This window comes from Glycine soja, chromosome 9 (genome assembly GCF_004193775.1).
Source record: "Glycine soja cultivar W05 chromosome 9, ASM419377v2, whole genome shotgun sequence".
Lineage (NCBI taxonomy): Eukaryota > Viridiplantae > Streptophyta > Magnoliopsida > Fabales > Fabaceae > Glycine > Glycine soja.
The window spans coordinates 42,072,621-42,093,761 of record NC_041010.1 but is presented as its reverse complement, the minus strand read 5'-3'; the positions used below and the strand labels follow the sequence as shown (position 1 = coordinate 42,093,761).

The 21,141-nt window shown below is 32.7% G+C and overlaps 3 protein-coding genes across 4 annotated transcripts; all 3 read left to right on the top strand.

The window, feature by feature from the left end:
- The first annotated feature begins 825 nt into the window (after positions 1-825).
- Positions 826-4,573, top strand: LOC114424946 (replication protein A 70 kDa DNA-binding subunit A-like). Its single transcript, XM_028391639.1, has 2 exons — positions 826-1,289; positions 1,974-4,573. The coding sequence occupies exons 1-2, from the start codon at positions 1,012-1,014 to the stop codon at positions 4,378-4,380; spliced, it is 2,685 nt and encodes an 894-aa protein (XP_028247440.1). The 5' UTR covers positions 826-1,011; the 3' UTR covers positions 4,381-4,573.
- A 2,955-nt stretch (positions 4,574-7,528) lies between these two features.
- On the top strand, positions 7,529-10,923 carry LOC114424947. The gene is made up of 4 exons (XM_028391640.1): positions 7,529-8,103; positions 8,527-9,039; positions 9,177-9,593; positions 10,214-10,923. The coding sequence occupies exons 1-4, from the start codon at positions 7,826-7,828 to the stop codon at positions 10,695-10,697; spliced, it is 1,692 nt and encodes a 563-aa protein (XP_028247441.1). The 5' UTR covers positions 7,529-7,825; the 3' UTR covers positions 10,698-10,923.
- Positions 10,924-13,009: 2,086 nt separating this feature from the next.
- LOC114424945 lies at positions 13,010-15,942 on the top strand. 2 transcript variants are annotated; one of them, XM_028391637.1, is made up of 4 exons: positions 13,010-13,117; positions 14,232-14,399; positions 14,487-14,771; positions 15,082-15,942. In XM_028391637.1, the coding sequence occupies exons 2-4, from the start codon at positions 14,259-14,261 to the stop codon at positions 15,727-15,729; spliced, it is 1,074 nt and encodes a 357-aa protein (XP_028247438.1). In that variant the 5' UTR covers positions 13,010-13,117; positions 14,232-14,258; the 3' UTR covers positions 15,730-15,942. The 2 variants fall into 2 exon arrangements, with proteins under 2 accessions (XP_028247438.1, XP_028247439.1); XM_028391638.1 differs by having other exon boundaries at positions 13,021-13,117; positions 14,235-14,399.
- Positions 15,943-21,141: the final 5,199 nt, after the last annotated feature.

The window sequence follows — 21,141 nt, the reverse complement described above, 5'->3', positions numbered from 1 at the left end:
AAGGTTATAGAATCACAAAAATCAAAATTGAATGTTTTAATAGCGACTAAAATAAAGAATTGTTGTAACTAAATAGATACCAAAAGCCTAATCAAACCTATATTTAATTATATTAATTAAGGTTATTAAAATGAATATATATTCAAATTAAATCAATCAAATAAATCATCAAACATTAAATAGGTTTTGATTTTTATATAATATCATTTTATAATCATAATCAATTATTAAATTTCATGAAACATTTATATGTTTTTTTATAATTATGATAACTTTTTTTTTGTTTATTATTAAATATTTTTTGCTACATTGTTTATTAGTAATGTTGTATACTAACTTACCATAAATAAATCTGATTTATAATGGGCCTATCTGTTTTCTTAAAAAGCATCTTCAATAAAATTAATAATTTTTTTTAAAAAAAATTTCTTGTTTAAAGTATATTATATATACTTAAAAAATGAGTTTTTTTTAAAAAAATTAAACAAACTAGTCCGATATTTATAATATAAAACATATTATGTTAACTAAAATACTAATTAATAAATGTTATGTTAACTTAAATATTTTATATTTAAAAACCTAATTTAAAAATTCTAATTGGTTAGTTAAAATATCAAAAAGCTAGTTCACTAACAAAAATAAAGTATTTAACCTTTTTAAAATAAGCTCACAACAAGTGATTAAGCTAGTGTGGCTTGCTTCCATAGGAAGTCTCGCTCCCGCACGTCATCGGTTACACGTGTAACTTAGAGAGGACGCCACGCTTCATATCAGGGACATGTTCGGAATTTCGAAGAAAACCCCAATACCGAAATAATTTCCCCCCATTCCCTCTCTCTATCTCGAAATGGAACCACTTATGGCGCCTTCTTTAAATTTTTAGGGTTTCATTCTCTCACTCTCTCTTAAGCCTCTTCTCCCACTATCGATTCGATCCAATTCCTTTGGTTTCCTTCCTCTGGATCCCTATTTTTTTCTCCCGAAAGCAAAAGAAAGAGAAAATTAATAATGGCCGTGTCCCTGACGCAGAGTGCGATAATGGAGATGTGCAGTGCGAATTGCCCCGAGGGCTTGCAACCGGTGCTGCAGGTGATCGAGTTGAAGCTGGTGCAGTCGCAGCAAAACAGCAACGTCGAGAGGTACCGTTTGGTTCTCTCCGACGGTTCACATTACCAGCAAGGGATGCTCGCCACGCAGAAGAACGACTTGGTTCATGCTGGAAAGTTACAGAAAGGTTCCGTTGTTAGACTCACTCAGTTCATCTGCAACGTTGTCCAGAGCCGCAAGTCAGTCCAACTTCTCTTTTTCATTTTGTTTTATTTTAGTGTCTTTTTTTTTGTGATTTTGAGTTAAGTTTATCTTTTTTTATTCAATGTTAAGCGTTTTATGTTTTGTTTTAATTTTCTTGGGAATTTTATTCAATGTTTGTGCTCAAGGTTTTAAATCGGGGTCGCCGTTTAGTTGCTATCCTTGATATTGTTAACAAATGGTTTAGAAGTGGCTGCAATTGCGGTTGAGTTGCCGGTGAAATTGTGATCCGGATAATATTTTTAACACTGTGGTTTGGATTGCTTTTAATATTTTGCAATCTACATTGATGTGATATGGCTGTGTTTCATTTTAGTTTGGATATTGATATATATTGTCATTGATGCCTTTGATGTTAAAGGTTATAGATAAAATTCATTTAACTTGTGTTCTCTATATTATGTTTGTGTTTTTTAAGACTTATAAATTTGAATGCTCCAGGAGAAAGATTTTTGGAACATGGGTGGCTATTTTTGTGATGGTTGTAGAGTTTCATAAAAGAAGAATGTATTCTGTTGTGCTTTTGTTGGTTTTTACTATTGTAAACTAGTTGAGTGCTGGTTTGCCCAGTGGGAGGCAGTTTTGCTTGTGATTATAAGATTAATTTCTTTTCATATCAGGGGTTAGTTGATGTTTTGGTTTGTCTAATTTGTTGTGAGCAGGATTATTATCATCGTTGACCTAGATGTTGTACTGGACAAATGTGAGCTGATTGGAGAACCTGTCCCTGCACCAAAAGATGCACCTACAGAATCTGCAACTGGTCAATCAGGAGTCACATCTGGGAATCCACAACTTTTGAATAGCAGTTCACACACTGGTGGCATGCCTGCTAGACCAAATGTGGCTTCACCATCTCCAGATCATCCAAAAGTAAATCCTTCTGCCAGTGGTGTTTATTCTAGTAATGCCCCTCCTACTTATCCTAAAGTAGAGCATGGAGTTAGTAGATCAGCACCATTCAGTGGGTCTTCTGGTGGTCAGAACACAGGTTTCCGCAATCCCCAATTTGAGGCGTCAAGGCCCTTGCAAAACTCATATGCTCGTCCACCTCAGCAGCCTATGTACCGTCAGCCATCTCCAATGTACACTAACAGAGCGCCAATGGGAAGAAATGAAGCTGCCCCCAGGATAATTCCAATAGCAGCATTGAATCCATACCAGAGTATGTGGACTATTAAAGCCAGGGTAACATTTAAGGGAGAACTCAGGCACTATACCAATGCTCGAGGTGATGGCAAGGTGTTTTCTTTTGATCTTCTGGATTCTGATGGCGGAGAAATTCGGGCAACTTGCTTCAATGCTGTGGCTGATCAGTTCTACAATGTTATTGAAGCTGGTAAGGTATATCTAATTTCCAGGGGAAGCATAAAGCCAGCTCAGAAGAATTTTAATCACCTTCGCAATGATCAAGAGCTGACCCTTGATGTGGCATCAATTATACAGCCATGCCTTGATGATAATGACTCAATTCCATCACAGACATTTAATTATCGCCCCATTAGTGAAATTGAAAGTTTGGAAAACAACAGCATTGTGGATGTGATTGGTGTGGTGACTTCTATTAGTCCTACAGCTTCAATCATGAGAAAAAATGGCACTGAAGTTCAGAAGAGAACTCTCCAGTTGAAAGACATGTCAGGCCGAAGTGTTGAGTTAACTCTATGGGGAAATTTTTGCATTGTAGAAGGACAAAGGTTGCAAACTATTTGTGATGCTGGGGAATTTCCAGTTTTGGCTACAAAAGCTGTCAGAGTAAATGATTTCAATGGGAAGTCTGTCGGGACTATAGCCACTAGTCAGCTATATGTGGAGCCTGATTTTCCTGAGGCTTGTACACTGAAAAGATGGTTTGAAAATGAAGGGAAGAGTGTCCCAACTCTCTCTATTTCCAGAGAAATATCTAATCTGGGTAAGACTGATGTGCGGAAGACTATATCTCAAATTAAAGATGAGAAGTTAGGGACTTCAGAGAAGCCTGATTGGATATCTGTCTTTGCAGCTGTTTCACACATTAAGGTTGATAACTTCTGTTACCCAGGGTGCCCTCTCAAGATAGGGGATAGACAATGTAACAAAAAGGTGACTAATAACGCAGATGGGACATGGCATTGTGAAAGATGTAATCAGTCTATTGACACATGTGACTTTAGGTACTTACTGTCAATGCAGATACAGGATCACACTGGCATAACATGGGTTACTGCTTTCCAGGAGAGTGGTGAGGAGATAATGGGTATACCTGCAAAAGATTTGTATTATATGAAGTATGAAGAGCAAGATGATGATAAGTTTTCTGAAATCTTCCACAAGGTTCTCTTCACCGAGTACATGTTCAAGTTAAGAATAAAAGAGGAATTCTACAGTGATGAACAACGTATTAAGTCAACGATAGTAAAAGCAGAAAAGGTAAACTTTGCTTCTAAATCTAGAGTTAATTTGGAGTTGATTTTTAACGAACTCAGGGCTGAGAAATCGAAAGGTATCACCATTCCCAACTCTGTAACCAATAATACTAGACTGGGGAGCGTTGAAACTGGACAAGTTACACCACCAGCTTATTATAAGAGCAATGCTAATACCAGTAGAGATTTTGGGATGCCGGCAAATCAAGTGGGTCAACAGCATGGAAACCAATATAGCAATATTTCTTCTGCAGGTGCTGCTCCTGGTTCATATACATCATGCACCAACTGTGGAGTCTCTGGTCATAGCTCTGCACTTTGCCCAAATATTAGAAATGTACCTGGACATTCTGCAGGAGGGGGCTTTGCCAACAGGGCATCTGCGGGATTAGGTGGTGGTGGTGGAGCTTCTGTCGAATGCTATAAATGTCATCAAAGTGGTCATTATGCAAGAGATTGTCCTGGTTTCAGTGCAGCACCTCCATCATCATATGGGAGCAATTCAGGTGGTGGTGGTTCTGGCGAATGCTTTAAATGCCATCAAACTGGCCACTGGGCAAGAGACTGTCCTGGTCTCAGTGCAGCACCTTCATCATATGGAAGCGCTAATGCAATGCAGGGAAGATATGGGGTTGCTCAAAAGCAACAATTTGGAGGATATTGAAATTTGTTGGAGTTCGTTTTCATTTTGTTTCAAGTATTTTATCATGTCTTTGAATATATAAGCAATTTTCGTCTTAACTGTTAACTTCTGTATATACAGGAAGTGATTATGTGGTACTGAATGCTACGTTTCTTTATGCAAACACCGTGCGACGTGCAAAATCATATACCAGTATATCTTTTATTTCCGATCATTTTCCTCTCTAGCTGATGCATTGATCATAATGGATATTTTTAAATGCTTGATCATAATGGGTATTTTTATCGTAACCGTTATGGTGAGACAGAAGAGTCCAAATCAATGTTTTATTACCATTGGAAAAAAAATTCGTTAATTATCCTTAGGATATAATTTTGCCATTTTTTCTGATAATTAAGAACGAACTATGTGAGTATTCGAGTGATTTAGTCATATTTTAATATTAATGTTGTTTTAAAAAATTATATTATTCAAGTCACGTAATTTAGTTTTAAACTTTTCCACTCCAGTGCCTTCATTTGCTGTTAAAACAATCGTAATTTAGATTTAAAAATTGGGAGGATTTGCTTAAAAACTATTTGTTATTATTTTATTTGTATAAACTTGATTGATAGGACGTATCCTGATCGAGTTTTTTATATTGGATTTCTTAATCGTGATTTTCGTAATGTCATGTGATTTATAAGAAATTTATATAAAATTTTATTCTAATAAAAAAATCACAAGAAGTTTAAATATTTAAATTATTTTATTATAAGAATAATTAATTTATTTTTCAGTTTTATATATACAAATAATGAATATAAATAAATGAAGAAAATATTAAATATAAATTCAAAATAAAAAAATTCATAACATTAAAATAAAGGCAAAATTGTAAATTTGGTCTTTCAATTTGTCTCGAGTTTTGATTTTGGTCTCTCTTTAAAATTATTGACGAATTTTGTCTTCCTATTTTATCCAATCATGCAATCTTGATCCCCTTGTCCAGCATTGGACGTTAACTATTACAAAAGAATGTTGACTGTCATGTGTCACGTTCTTATTGGATGATGAATGTCACATGTCATGTTCTGATTGGCCAAGGACAACAACAATTCATTTCATCTTTCATGGAGTTGACATCCAATCAGAACATGAAACGTGATAGTCATCATCTAATAAGAACACGACACGTGATAGTCAACATTCTTGTGTAATAGTCAACGTCCAATCCTAGATTGAGAGACCAAGATTGCATGATTGGATAAAATAAGAAGACAAAATTCATCAATAATTTTAAAGGGGGACCAAAATCGAAATTGAAAGCAACTAGGAGGACCAAAAATGCAATTTTGTCTAAAATAAATTACTTTTCACTCTACTCTTTTATCCGAAACCTTCCCCTTCCACCCACTTCCTTCGAGTTCCAATGCACCATCAACAACAACAATCACCACTTTGTCCCCTCTCTCCTTCCAATCCCACCCCAATTCCACACCATCTTCCAAAATGCGCTTCACGACAACCCTTTCCTCCTTAGGGCTTGAAGAAAAACAACCCTTTCCTCATCTCAACCCTCCAGCCTAAGGCTTGAAGAAAAAGAAAAGGCCTAATGACGCGCTTGCCATGCTTGACATCTCCGACAACGCCGTTTCGCTCAAGCCCCAACACCACTAGCAACTCCGCAACCATAACAACAAGGCCAAGCACGTGTGGGTCCTCCTCCTCGATTTGTTCGTATGCGTTGTCCCCTTTGTCCTCTGGTTGTGGGCTTGCAGCAACTTCATATTTTTTTGGTTTCATTTTTGTCCCTTCTTTCTTTCTTTGGAGGTAGGGATTTGCTTCTTTTTTTTTTAATTTTATTTTATCCACACTTGATGACTGTGAAAGTTGATACTCTTTAATTTGTCTAATTTTTTTTTTGTGAAATTTCATATCTGCGTTTGTTAGGATTGTTCATCTTCTTCCTTTTGTTGTTCTTGTAGTTAGGGAGTACAAATTCTATAAAATAATAGTTTTTTATGAATAAGAAATAGTTTCTTATATAAGGAATTCAATGTTGCTGCCGAAGAAATTAAATTTGCCACGTCACTTTATTCTAACACCAAAGAACTCAAAATAAATTATTCCTTAACATAAGAAACCAACAAAGCACTTCCGGTTAGAGATGCTCTTATTATCTTATACTTTGTTCATAATATTTTTTTAAAAAAATAAACATGATGGTAATGTTCGGTGGGACCTAAAAATAATGGTTGTTTTTTTAATGTAGTATAATTCATATTCTTTTATAAAATCCCTTTCTTAAGCTTATTACATCATCTCAAAATGAAAAAAAAAATTGAAATGCCATATTTTAGAAATAGTAATATTCTGAGCTTACCTTCAAAAGCCAAATAAAATAAAATAAAATAAAATAATCAACAATTTGGCAAGCCCATGTTTTGAGTTTTTAGGAGTTCATTTTCATTTTAATTTGTTTCAAGTATACTTCTATACAAGCAATTTCGTCTTAACACTGTGTATAGAGGACATACTTATGTGGTAATGATGCCACGCTTCTTGATGCTGACAATGCGACGTGCAAACAATATACTAGTATCTGTTATTCTTTTAATTTTGACCATTTTTATATGCTTGTTCGTTCTTCGTGTTGGAAGATTTATCGTAACACACAAACAAACAAATAATTATAATGAGTTTACCTTAAAAGAAAAAAACAAATAAAATAAAACAAAAAAGAGACACACAGATTTACTCATAACAATAGAGTAAAAACAGCGCGCACACACAAGAATGGTGTGTGCAAGGACTTGAAGGAAAATAAGAAAGAGAATATATATATTAAAGATACTTAATTTAAAATATAATCTAATTTCTTTATATTGATCTAACTAAGAATAATCTTAATTACATTAATTAATGTGTCAGTCATAATTACCTTAACAAATTTAAATAAAAAATATATACTGGTCAAATTATCTGTGACAAAATATTTTTTATAATAATTATATTTTTAAAAAAGTGAAGTATAATAATTTGATTGCAATATTATATAAAATAAAATTTGTATGTTTTAATTAATTGTTTCACTAATTATAATAAGCATAAGTAGGTTTTTTTATTTTATATATATGTATATAAACGTGTGGCAAAAGGAGAAACTTCACCCCCCAACAAACACAAACAATGAAGAAGTTATTTTAGACTATCGATCGAATCAATGTGTCCCCATCAAATAGGAATTGTCGCCACGTCAGGGGGATACGTTCGGAATTTCGAAAAATCCCAATACCCCTTGAGGACCTTTCTGAAATTCGCGATTCCCTCTCTTTCTCTCTCTCGGATTAACGGAACCAATTAACTATGGCGTGCGTTTTCTTTCAAATTCTTCAATCTCGCTAGGGTTTTACCCTCGATCAAATTTGCTAGGGATCCTAATTTCTCCCGAAATCGAAAGAAAGAGAGAAGCAAAACGAAAAAAATGGCCGTGTCTCTGACACAGGGGGCGATAACGGAGATTTGCAGAGGCAATTGCTCCGAAAACTTGCAACCGGTGCTGCAGGTGATCGAGTTGAAGCAGGTGCAGTCGCAGCAAAACAGCACCGTCGAGAGGTACTGCGTGGTTCTTTCCGACGGGTCCTTTTACCAGCAAGGGATGCTCGCCACGCAGAAGAATGACTTGGTTCATTCGGGAAAGTTGCAGAAAGGTTCCGTTCTTAGACTCACTCAGTTCCTCTGCAATGTTGTCCAGAACCACAAGTGAGTTCAACTTTGTTAAATCGCATTTATCCTTTTAATTTGTTTTGAGTTTATATTCTTTCCATTATTGATATTTTCAACTAAGTGTACAATGTGACCGTGTCTTCTTGACGTTTCTTTCCTTTCAAATGCTTTCTTAATATCTACTGTAAACTTTTTACGGGAATATACTGTGAAGGGAATAAAAAGATGGTGTTGTGTAAAATTTCAAGAAACCAAAGGGTGTGGCATTCGATATCAATTTGTTTTGTTATTGAAAGGTTAGAGATGATGGGTATTCACCTTATATTCTTTATTCTACATTTGTAAACTAGTTGAGTGGTTTTCCCCAGTGTGGGGGCACTTTTGCTTGTGATCATAACTGAATTTCTTTTCATATTGGAGGTTAGTTGATGATTTGGTTGTTTAATTTGTCGTGAACAGGATTATTATCATCATTGACCTAGATGTTATACTGGACTATTGTGAGCTGATTGGACAACCTGTCTCAACACCAAAACACACACCTAAAGAACCAGGAGTCAACTTTGGGAATTCACAATCTTTAAATAGCAGTTCACATGCAGGTGGCATGAATGCTAGACCAAATGTATCTGGGTCATCTATCTATTATCCAAAAGCGAATCCTCCTGCTCGTAATGACCCTCCTGCTTATCCTAAAGCAAAGACTCTGACGCAGGGGGCGATAATGGAGATATGCAGTGGCAATGACCCCAAGAATTTGCAGCCGGTGCTGCAGGTTATCGAGTTTAAGCTGGTCCAGTCGCAGCAAAACAGCACCATTGAAAGGTACCGTGTGGTTCTCTCTGACGGTTCCTTTTACCAGCAAGGGATGCTCGCCACACAGAAGAATGAGTTGATCTATTCTGGAAGGTTGCAGCAAGGCGCCATTATTAGACTCACACAGTTCATCTGCAATGTTGTTCAAAACCGCAAGTGAGTTCAACTTCTTGTCAACCTGATTTTGTCTTTTTAATTTTTTATTTATTTTTGGTTTTTGTTTTTTTGGGTCAATGAAATTTGGGTGGGAGAATGGTTAGTTAATGATTTGGTTGCCTATTTATTGTGAACAGGATTATTATCATAGTTGACCTAGATGTTATATGTGAAAAATGTGAGCTGATTGGAGAACCTGTCGCAGCTCCAAAAGGTGCACCTGCAGAATCTGCCACTGGTCAATCTGGATTCACCTTTGGAAATTTGCAATATTTGGATAGGAGTTCACATTCAGGTGGTATGACTACTATACAAAATTTGGCTGGTCAATCTCTGGACTTGAAGCCAGTGCTGCAAGTTCTGGAGTTGGAGTTGGTGAACTCCCAACAACATAGCGCCTCCGTGAATTTCCATTTGGTTCTCTCCGATGGTTACCATTTCCAGCAAGCGATGCTCACGACGCAGAAGAATCAATTGGTTCGTTCTGGAAAGTTGCAAAAAGGTTCCATTGTTAGACTCACTCAGTTCGTCTGCAACATTGTCCAGAGTTGCAAGTGAGTTCAATTTCTTGCAAAGCAGATTTTATCTTTTTTAATTTATTTTGTGATGCTTTTGGGTTAATGAAATTTTGGTGGAAGAAAGGTGAAAGACATTAGGATATGAAATTATAGATATTTTCAACTGTGCACATGTGGTGATGGGTTGTTAAACATTCCTTTTCCATTGAATGTTCGCGCTTCGGTTTGCTTTTTTGTTTTGGTGTTTTATAATCTACATCAATGTAATGGCTATGTTGTTTTATTTTATTGTTGATATTGATATGTACTCCTGTTGATGCATTCAATGTCAATTTGTTATTTTGTTAGTTATTGGAAGGTTAGTGATGGCTCTCATTCGCCTTATTCTTTATATTGTTTTTGTCAGTTTCTGTTTTTGAGTTGTGAATCTGAATACTTCAGGAGAACGGTTTTTTGAACATGGGTGGCTATTTTTGTGTTGCTTGTAGAGTTCTATTAAAGAAAGTATTATTCTATGGTACTTTAGTTGGTTTTTATTATTGTAAACTAGTTTAGTAGTTTATTGCCCAATAGGAGGCAGTTTTGCATGTGATTCTAGCTGAATTTCTTTTCATATAATTAGTTAATGATTTGGTTGCCTAATTCGTTGTGAACAGGATTATTATGGTTCTTGATCTAGATGTTGTGCTGGAGAAATGTGAGCTGTTAGGACAACCTGTTGCAGCACCTGCAGAATTTGCCACTGGTCAACCTTCTGGATTCACCTTTGGGAATTCACAATCTTTGAATAGCTGTTCACACGCAGGTGGTGTCAGTGGGCTGGCAAATGATTTTAGTGCCATGAACCTTGCCACCGGGCAAGTTACGCCTCCAGCTTATAATCCAATAAATAGCAGTAGTGATTTTGATTTTGGGATGCCAACAAACCAAGTGGGTCAACGGTATGAAAGCCAATATAACAATTTTGTTTCAGCAGGTGCTCCTGGTTCATATATGTCATGCACCAATTGTGGAGGCTCTGGCCATAGCTCTCTTCTTTGCCCAAATATTAGAAATCTACCTTTGGGATCAGGTGGTGGTGCTTCTGTCGAATGCTGTAAATGCCATCAATCTGATCACTGGGGGGAGAGATTGCCCTGATTTCAGTGCAGCACCTTCATCATATATATGGAGGAACTAATGTAATGCAAGGGAGGTATGGGGTTTGCTCAAAATCAACAATTTGGAGGATAGTGAAATTTAGCAAGCCCATGTTTTGAGCTTATAGGAGTTCATTTTCATTTTGTCTTAACTCTATATATAGGACATAATTACGTGGTATTGGTGCCGACAAACATGCAAATCATATACTATCTTTCGTTGTCGACCATTTTCCCCTTTAATTAGCTGATGCAATTTATCATAATAGATATTTCTAATGTCTCAATCAATTTTCTTTAAAAAAAAAAGAACCTATTTTGAGTTGGAGCTTAAAATTGAACTGAGGTGACTAAAGAATCAATAACAGAATCCAAAAAGAAGATTGATGAAGCAGAAAAATTCAAAAATTGCCAAGTGTTAGGTGAAAACTTTTCAACATGAAACTCGAATTGAAGTTTTTTTTTTGCTGAATAAAAAAAAATAGAAGAATGAATAAAACTAATTGAAGATTTTTTTTTTGCTGGATAAAACTAATTGAAGAAGCTAAAAAGTTAGTTGATGGGTGGAAGTGCATTGAAGTTGAGAAGCTACTTTATTAAAATATAAATATTTGATAAAATTATTTGTTAAAATAGTTCAAAAGTATAAAATGATAAAAAAATAGTAAAATCATAATTTATTTTTAAAAAAAATACCAAGAAAAATGAATAAATATATAAAAAATAAAAGTGAAAGAAAATATAAAAAGTTAAAAGTTAGAAATTAATGTTTTAAAAAATTATTTTAAGTAGAATTTCAAAAATTTTAGAAGCTACAAGAAGTTATTAAAAAAAACTTATTTACCGAACAATTTTCAACTAATAAAAAAATAAAAAATTAACTAAAATATCTTGTCAAATATATACCTAATAGAATTCAAACATTAAAGTTAAAAAAAAAGTTTATAAATAGATACATTGTATTTTTTTAGAATTTTTTAAAACACACAAAAACCCACATTCACAATGATTGTGAGTATCTTTTTCAAATTTCAATAAATTGCCGTTTGGAAAAATGGAAGGAAATGTGTTTACATAGATCAAAACTAAATTTGCTCCTTTTATAGGGTTAAAAAACAAATATTTCAAATTTTAGAACGATGAAAAATAAATAAAAATTGTATAGAGACCAAAATCAAAACTTATGTTAGGAGGAAAAAAACATACTTTAAGTCTATATTTAATTCAACATATAGAAGTAATTAAAATTTAGAAGAAAAAAAATAACATGTATGAAAATGTGAGATTTAAAATTAGAAAATTAACATTTTTAAAAGGAATTAATTTTAAAAACAAAATATTAAATAATAATAAATTATATATTTTAGGAAAGAAAAAATATATACACATTGCAATACGGTATATTTTGAATTACCATAGTACTCATGTTTTATGTATTTTTCTTGCTATTTCTTTTTTCCTGCATCACGTTAAAGTATAACTAGCAAGTATTTTTTAATGGTGTCTGAATATCTTTTAACTTTTTTAAGAAATTAATTATCCAAATAAAATATTTAATATTATAAGAGAAAAAAATTTAGTCATTTAAAAAAAATTAAATAAGTAGGTTAAATTTAGGTGGAAATGAATAAATTTTAAAATATTTAAAATAAATTAGTTTGAAAGTATAAGCAATTGATGTTTGAAAAGAAAAAGAAAAAGAATATAAATAGTAAATTTTTTAAAGTAATTAAAGTTAAGATTTAAGAGTAACAAAAATTTAACATAAAAGAAAACTTTAAAAATATGAAAAACAAATAAATAAACGGTATTATTAAATAAAAGAAAATAAAATGAATAGTGAAACCGGATATCATGACAGAGTATTAATTATCAATTATCCAAAAATTTTAACCAAATGACTTATTTGCTGTTTAATCTTTTATTTTTTCAATTTTGAACATTATCTTTTAAAAATTTTGATTTTATCACTTATTTTGTTTTTTTAGTTTAATCATTTATTTTTTTAAGAAGTTTATTTGATGATTTATCTTTTTTTATTTAATTTAATCTTTTATTTATTTTTTAGAACTGATAAGTAAGATTATTTAAGAGTGATGTTATTAATCATTTAAAAATAATTAAAATAAATTTTTAAAAGATAAAAATTAAAATAAAAAATAAGATAAAGAATCAAAATAGTTGATTTGGATCTTTTTTATAAGCACCTATTATCCAATTAATACAGATAAAAATAAATTCAGTTATAAAATCAAAATTTAAATATTATTATAGATTAATTTTCTCAAAAAGTTCTTGGTTGCACGAGGGCCACAAAATGGACTAGTAAAGGCGTGTCATTTACCTTTTAAAACCCTTCTCTTCCCTTTCTCACGTGTCTGTGGCAGCCACACGTCTTGGCAGTTCTCTTCTCTGATTACGGTACTTCTTCTTCTTCTTCTCTCTCTCTCTTCCAACTCTTTCGATTTTCGGTAGCGTACTTTTCCTTCTCTGAATTCAATCGTCTTTCTTTCTCTATTTGAGGAGGGAAACGGAATCATACTTTTGTTAGGGTTCAAATTCATCAATATTTTCGTGCCTCAGAATTTCGACATTTTCCCCATAATTTTGCAATTGATTGTTTGGTAGGCATTAGTCTGGCCTTAAATAGTTTTTAATCATGATTATTTATTCTACTGCATGTGCATTTGTAACAGTGTATGTGTATTGTCCAGAATCTTCCAAATGCCAACCCTTAGGGCATTTTGGTTAAGGAAAAAGGAAAAAAAGATTTTTATTGGGATGCACAATCCATGACTTTTTTCACGTCATCTTATGATTTTTACCATAAATATTTTTTCCTTTTAGTTCCTTAACCAATGTCCTAGGGCACTCGATCCTTTTTAATTATAGCACAATTTAATGGGATGAATTGTGTATTGCGGTAATTGAGATTTGTTGTACTATGGCATTTTTATTTTTCTAACGTGAACAAGGAACAATTTTGAAATGATACCTTGTTGTTTCTAACTTCTTCAGTTCTTCTGGTAGGATTGAGATTCTCTTACAGTTTTGAAGATAACTGATTAATTTTACTAAATGATAAATTTATAGTATATAATTAAATTTTAATGGTGGGAATTGGGATTGTGAACTGCAAACCCGGATCTCATTCCCTTCTGATATGTCTGAATTGGCTTTTTTACTTTTAGCTTCTTTGTGGACAAAGCACATGATATTCTAGCTTGTTTGGTTCCACGTTTGGGATGTGTTTTTTCATGCTTACAGAGAAGCTAGTAATTATAGCTTCCATGTTTTTTCTGCAAAATTTGCGATGGGTGTCCAAGACACATTTGATTTGTTGTTTAACTTATAAGACAAAGATTGATAGATGGATCAATCCATTCTCTTCCCCTTGAAGTTTTTGTTCCCTTTATAGTAGCTTCATTGATGCTACTGGCATAAATTTACTCCTTTTAGTTGTTTCATTTCTCTGTCTTATATTTCATGGCATATGGATTTATTTCTCTGTCTTAATTTTTTTCCTTGTTTCTAGAAGAAATTTTTTCAGCAAAAGCAGGCAATGGACTTCTTTTTTAAGGGAATGAACAGGGATGGATCTGAGTGTCCCTTTGATGTGAAAGACATCCAACGGTGTCCGTTTTTAAGAAACATCAATGAACCTACAAACTTCTCTTTCTCCTCAACTAAAATCTCCATTCCTGTGAGTTATTTATCCCTTTCTACCTATCTTGTATTTCAGTAGTTCAAATTTGGGTCAATATTTTAGCTAATTTTCTTCAATATTTAGGTTCATGGATCCAAGGGTCCTATATTTGAAGATGGTCCTAGTTTTGGCATGGCATTTAAGCTATTTCATGGGAAGGATGGAGTCATTCCCCTATCTGAGAAATCTGACTTTCACAATGGCAGCACAGAAGCAGATTCTCTGCCTGTTTTCAACCCTTTGGCAGGAAGAGCTGCCTCCATAAGTCTGTCTGGACCAGGTGGCCCATTTAGTTTTTGGAATTTTTCTGAGAAATGGAAGAAGCAGAAGAATTCCGAATCATCAAATAAAAAGGAATACTCACCTCAGGTAAACATTTGTTCTTTATTTTCTTTTTTTCCTTTTTCTTTTTGTTTCACACACACACTGATAGGCGGCATGTTTGTAGAAAGGAAATCCATTGTGTCAATTAGCATTTCATCATTGTCTATCATTTTGATAAATTTACACCCATCTGACTTGCAATAATTTTGCTGTCAGCGTTTGTGATCACAGGACAATTTTGATGTGCTTCATGATTTTCTTTTCCTGTTGCTTACTAATTATTGTGAACTAGTTTAAGTAACTTCAAAAACATGAGTTGCATTGATTTTTCTTACTCGGGTGAGCTTCATTTCAGAATGGAGATGTATCAAAGCATGAGGCACTTGGAAATGAATGGTTGGCCAAAGGAACTTGCCCAATTGCCAAGTCTTATAGAGCTGTAAGCAATGTTCTACCCCTTGTTGCAACAGCTTTTCGGCCACCGAGTGGAGTGAAGCTTAGATGTCCACAAGCAATTGTTGCTGCAAGGGCTGCCCTTGCCCGTACAACCTTTGTGAAAAACATGCGCCCTCAGCCTCTTCCTGCAAAAATGCTTGTTATTGCAGCGTTAGGCATGGCGGTTAATGTGCCCTTTGGCATGTGGAAGGAGCATACCAAGAAATTTTCATTATCTTGGTTTGTAGCCGTGCATGCTGCTGTTCCCTTTATAGCCATGCTTCGGAAGTCAGTGGTGATGCCTAAATCAGCAATGGCACTGACCATTGCAGCTTCTATACTTGGACAAGTTATTGGCTCAAGAGCTGAGCGAATCCGGCTGAAAACAATAGCTGTTGAGATGGGAAAAGTGAAAACAGAGACAGTATGCAGCATGGAAAGCTATAATAGTCCCATGCAACTTGGTGATATTAGGGCCAATCACTGTGGTGCTGAAGGAATGGTCCTCAAGTCGTCACTTCCTGTGAAGGATACTGGTTCAACTTCAACTGCTGGCGTGTGTTATTGATCTATAAAGATTGGAAAGAAATCCATTCAGGTTCTATTTGAACATATTGATGAACTGGAATTGTAATAAAATTGATTAATATAAATAAGATCCTTATGAGCTATGTATAACTTGAACAGAAATTAAGACATGCTGTTACGATGCATGCAGAAATGTATATGGAGAATTGATCGCTTAATTCTGATAAAAGTTGAGTTCGTCTTAAATTATTCATATTTTCTGAGATTTCGATCAAGTACCTTGCACTTGATTGCCATTGCATTTAACGTTTGAAAAGATTATATGTTTTAGCTTAACTCTTCGATTCTATTGCACTATAAAAGAGCATACGAAAGATAAGAGATCCATGGTGTTGTATTATCTATACAAAAATAAGTAATGTATCTTGTTTTGGACTGGTCTACAAGGCCCAGATCCATCAAATCAGACATCAGTTCATTGATGGCCTAGACAATGAAAAGTTCATCAAGACGCCAAAAAAAGGCACAATACATAAAAAGAAGGATCGTGAAGTATATACACCAAGAACAAATGCGAAGAACTGAAGTTTTCATTAGCAATACACCTTTCGATTTGAGATCAATTCATAATTCGAGTTACGTTATCTAAAAGTGAAAAATAGATCTGTACTAGAAAAAGTAAACCTGATAAAATTGTAATGGATACAGTCCACTCTACATATGGGGTTCCCATAAAAACAATGTAGGCACATTAGCTTGCACTTGGACTTTGGATTCGTTAAAACAGTATTAGTACCAAAAATATCAAACTAGCCATAAGCTCCTCTCAGCAACTGGACACACAAAGGATTAGGCATATTTTAAATCAATTTAATTTTATGTGAACTGTTAAAATTGAACTAGATAAACTGAAAATTGTCAAATCATTTTAAAAATTGGTTTAAAAATTACCATGCAATCATACACGTATGAGTAAAAAAATTATGGAATCATTGTATCAACTTTTACAATTTCATTATCTTATTAAGATGTGTATTACTTTCTTTCAGTGTTATTCTTTTTAAGACATTTTAAGTCTATTTTGATTATCTATAATTTAGACGTGATAAGTGAAATCAAATGGTACCTTATGATGAAATCAAATGGTTATTTGCTTAAAAACTAATCTAAATCCGGCTGCATTGCAAAAGCTACTGTAAACGACGAATTTTCGTTGTGTTCTTGAGACAAATAAAATGACGATTTGAATGGCACATTTCTTCTAGGGTCAATTAAATTTAAGTAAATTAATGAAACTTTTCTTGAGCTTTTCATTAATTACACATGTACCCTTCATTCTGAAATCATTTCTTTAGCACTCCACAGCTGCCAGTGTTAAGTGAGTTTTTTAATTTAATATTGAATGACCAAATTGTCTGGACCAGTGTTAAGGGAGGGAGTGTTAGTATACGAATGTAATTCATGGGTAATACTTTTTTGTACTTTCGAGGTACTACATGCAATATATTCTCTGATTTGCTTATAAAAATTAACAAAATATTGGTTCTCAAATTTTTGTTGCTTTTGGTCTTGTATTTTTTATGTTTCTGAAGCTATATCTATCTGACTTTTCAAGTTCAGAATTTGAGGCCCAATTGTAAGAAATTTTCATTTGAAATGACAATGATTATAGTAACACTTATGCACTTGTGTTAGATCCTAAATCACATGAAGATAAATCATCCAAGCTGACAACGAAGTACTTGGGAGTTTCACACTTACAGCAAGAAAAAAAAAAAATTAACGAAGATTGAAGAAGATGGTGGCATTTTCGGGATAGACTTTTTTAACAAAAACATGTGCCTATATCACGTGATCATAGAACTTAACGGTATTTAAGAAGGAACGGGTGCTACTGTAATGCAAATGAATAAGTTAGGGAATTTTATGTAAGATGAAAAAAATGAGAGAAATTATGTATAATTAGAATAAATTTTGGGAAAAGCTACTGCAATTTGCTCATTAAATTTACGTCTCACAATCACTGAACATTGACAAAACCCAAAATTTAAATCTGTAACGTCCTTGAAATGAACTATGTTTGTTTTATGTCCATGTAGGACATAACTAGTTGGAATTCCTATCGTTCTCAGCATTAAAATCCAACTTAACGGAAAGTAGAGAATTTCTTCCCTGATTGGGTATCTCATCTGCTGTGGCAGGCAGAGATAGGATATGCCCTTTTCACCTATCCTTCCTTTCCTACTACACTGTACCCTTCTTAAAGGATGACTTTTGGTATACTAGCAAATTGGAAATGAAAAAATTATACATGATTTTCATATAAAATAGTTATGTGAAAAAAAAACATTCTTATGGGTTTTTTCCTATTTTTTGTTAACGTTGTGCTAAGTTGTTTATTAAGCAAAATGTGTTAGTAAGATTATGAGGGAATGTTAGTATTATGTTTTTAAACTTAGAGGGGATTCGAATAAAAAAAAAAACTTAAAGATGTTAGCATAGGAAAATTATAAAGGGTGGAGTTATATGTAATTTGATAAAATTTTAGGGGTGTTGTTATAATTTGTTCTTAATTTTATTTGTGTATGAAATAAATAAATAAATAAATGTAACATAATAAAAAAATTAAATTGAGCTAATGATCTAAATCAAATTGTTCACGGGTGCATATTTTATTTACGGTTGAGAGTCTCAAACAATTGTTGAATCAAAAGTTTTAAAATCTTATTTCTCACAAAAAATGTATAGGAATGTGTTCAATCTAACGTTAAATCAAATTGAGTTTGAGGTGAAAATGAAATTTGAGGGGCTTAAACAGCTTCATGGAAATATCTAATCTAAAAATATATATAGTAATTAAAAAAGATTTGCCAAAAATCGAGAAAAAGAAAAGGCGTTTCTTTTGTTTATTTTTCTTCCAGCTTAAAATCATTATCTATGTGAGTACGTAGACATGGAATAATCATATAGTACGTAGTCATGGAAAAAATTGAAAGTGTGCAAATATAGGTGTGGATGTGGCTTTCACGATCAAGTACATATAATAATTAATAAATGATCATTACAATGTCCCAATGAATATCCCATGCACCTTTTTCTCAGTGAGCATAGTATCCTACTTCTTTACTGCAATATTATTCGCTTGTTTAATAAGATATATCCAAACTGTTGTAGCTGATCAGTGATCACCAACCATAGGTTGGTTCATCGAATAAAGTTTTAAACTTAAGTCTCATGTATACAATTAAAAAGTTCTACTAAAGATAATTTAATCATATTATAAATATTTTTTTACTCAAATACTAAATAATAAAAAAAGGTACATGTCACCTATAGACTAAAAATATATAAAAATAAAAAACAGTTGTCTTGTACCATTGTAACAATACGTGGTTTACACACTGATGGTGTGGTCCAGCCGAATGTGTCCTTAACACGTGACTTTCTATAGGGATCATATTCATATGCCATCTTGAGGTGAAGAGAAAGAGATATGTTATAGATCTTATTATTAAATATTTATTATTATTATTATTATTGTTGTTGGTATAAGAAATATCTAAAAGACTCTATCTTATCAGTCTTTTCTCCTGAGATAGCTTAAGGTGGAAATCCTTCGATGTGATATATATATAAATTAGACGTAAGAGCACATTATTCTGGAAAAAGACAGAAATGTAAATATGGAAAATGATATAATTTAATAAAAAATAAAGAGAAAATAAAAATGTCAATTAAATATTTTATATTTATAGGTATAAAAAAATTCAGCACTTTTTTTTACTATTGTAGAGATTTTTTTTGTCCTTTTAATTAAATTTTGTGCCATAGATTACATCGACAATATTATTATTTAAAAAACACATTACATTATTGTATCTCTATAAATAAGACATTAAAAATATAAAAATATAAGAAATTTATCTTAATTGAGTAAGCAATATACTTGAGTTATTAAGAACCTCTAAAACTTATTTTTAATTTTTATGAATAAAAGAAATCCATAAAAATATCATATGCAATAATATGAAAAAACCACACAGATATGGGTATAATTTGTTCTAAGTGTAATGACTGAAATAGAATAAAAGGGAATAAATTTATCATTTTATTGTTTAAATATTTTATGATGAAATAAAAAAGATCGAGACTAGTTTATTTTATATCCGTAATTTAGAAGAAAAAGAGAGATATTTAATAAAATGAATGGATTATGTACCATTTTTTATATCTTTTTTATTAATATTTTTTGTTACAATCAAAATTCATTTCATTTTATATTATTTTAAACAATTAATTTAGGCAATTAAGCAATAGAGCACATCATCATTCACTCCTAAAAAAAGAACATATTATATCACTTAAAACTTCTAACTGGTTTTTTAAGCTGCTTCATTAAAAGTTTTTTTTTAAAAAAATCATTGCTAAAAAAAAGTTAAAACTATATATAACCAAACATGCATTAGGTCCTTGTCAAAAAAAATAAAAATACATTAGGTCCTTTTGAGAAAAAATCATAAGGTGACATTCAACCCAATCCCACTTTTGATAAAATAAGGTAATAAAAACTTCTACATTCTAGATAGGTACATATAATAATATTCATGCATGTTAGCTACATCAGTAACTAACTGCATGACGTAATAGTGTGAATAGGAATACTTGTTTGGTCTCATTCTCCAAAATCCCACTTTTTTCTATCATCTCATTTAATTTTCACATGGCTAATACATGCATGCACATGGGCAAGTGCCCATATGGTGATTTATAAAAGGAAAAGGAAAATTAAGAGTTTTTAGACTTTGGACTGAAATGAAATGAAAACAATCAAGAAGTTGCTACGTCATTGTCTAGCCTCTAACTACACGTTTCTTTGTTCCTTCCAATGTTACATATCTTTCGTCTTTTAATTTATAGCTCTTAATTTCTCTCTTTAATTAGTTTGAACTATGTCGTTTTACAGCCTTCAGCACCGTCATCTTTGCATTCAGAAATGTAACATCAATGTTGAAAGTATATTTTCTAATAGTGTCTTGTAGGTTGATACCCATGTCAGATCATTTAGTTATTTATATTCCTTTAAATTCTAAGCCTATCTTTTGTATTAAAACATTTTAAGAAGTGGAACCAGTGCCCCGAGAACAAAATGTATCTATGGTTTTTCTTGTTCGCATCAATGGTTACAAACGAACAAACAAAGACTTAGTTCAATTTTAGATTTTCTGTTTTTTATTTTTTAGTTGGCCAATTGAGCTTGGCCATGCAAACAGCTTCGTGCTAAATATGTAATCAAAATCATTTTCACAGGTCCTATACCTTCCATAATTTCTTTCAGACTATCTCTGACTTATCTTTTCATATTTATTAGTTTGGTCATTGGAATAGTGAATAAAAGTATTCCTTTGCAACTAGTTTTAACCAGAAAAGAAATTGTAGAGCAGTAGAGGAACAT

Excerpts from the sequence above, each read along its gene's own strand:
- LOC114424945 (XM_028391637.1), top strand. The coding sequence starts at position 14,259 with ATGGACTTCTTTTTTAAGGGAATGAACAGGGATGGATCTGAGTGTCCC. Across the intron at positions 14,400-14,486 it reads CAACTAAAATCTCCATTCCT|GTTCATGGATCCAAGGGTCC; the intron begins GTGAGTTATTTA and ends TTCAATATTTAG. Across the intron at positions 14,772-15,081 it reads AAAAGGAATACTCACCTCAG|AATGGAGATGTATCAAAGCA; the intron begins GTAAACATTTGT and ends GCTTCATTTCAG.
- LOC114424947 (XM_028391640.1), top strand. The coding sequence starts at position 7,826 with ATGGCCGTGTCTCTGACACAGGGGGCGATAACGGAGATTTGCAGAGGC. Across the intron at positions 8,104-8,526 it reads AATGTTGTCCAGAACCACAA|GATTATTATCATCATTGACC; the intron begins GTGAGTTCAACT and ends TGTCGTGAACAG. Across the intron at positions 9,594-10,213 it reads AACATTGTCCAGAGTTGCAA|GATTATTATGGTTCTTGATC; the intron begins GTGAGTTCAATT and ends CGTTGTGAACAG.
- LOC114424946 (XM_028391639.1), top strand. The coding sequence starts at position 1,012 with ATGGCCGTGTCCCTGACGCAGAGTGCGATAATGGAGATGTGCAGTGCG. Across the intron at positions 1,290-1,973 it reads AACGTTGTCCAGAGCCGCAA|GATTATTATCATCGTTGACC; the intron begins GTCAGTCCAACT and ends TGTTGTGAGCAG.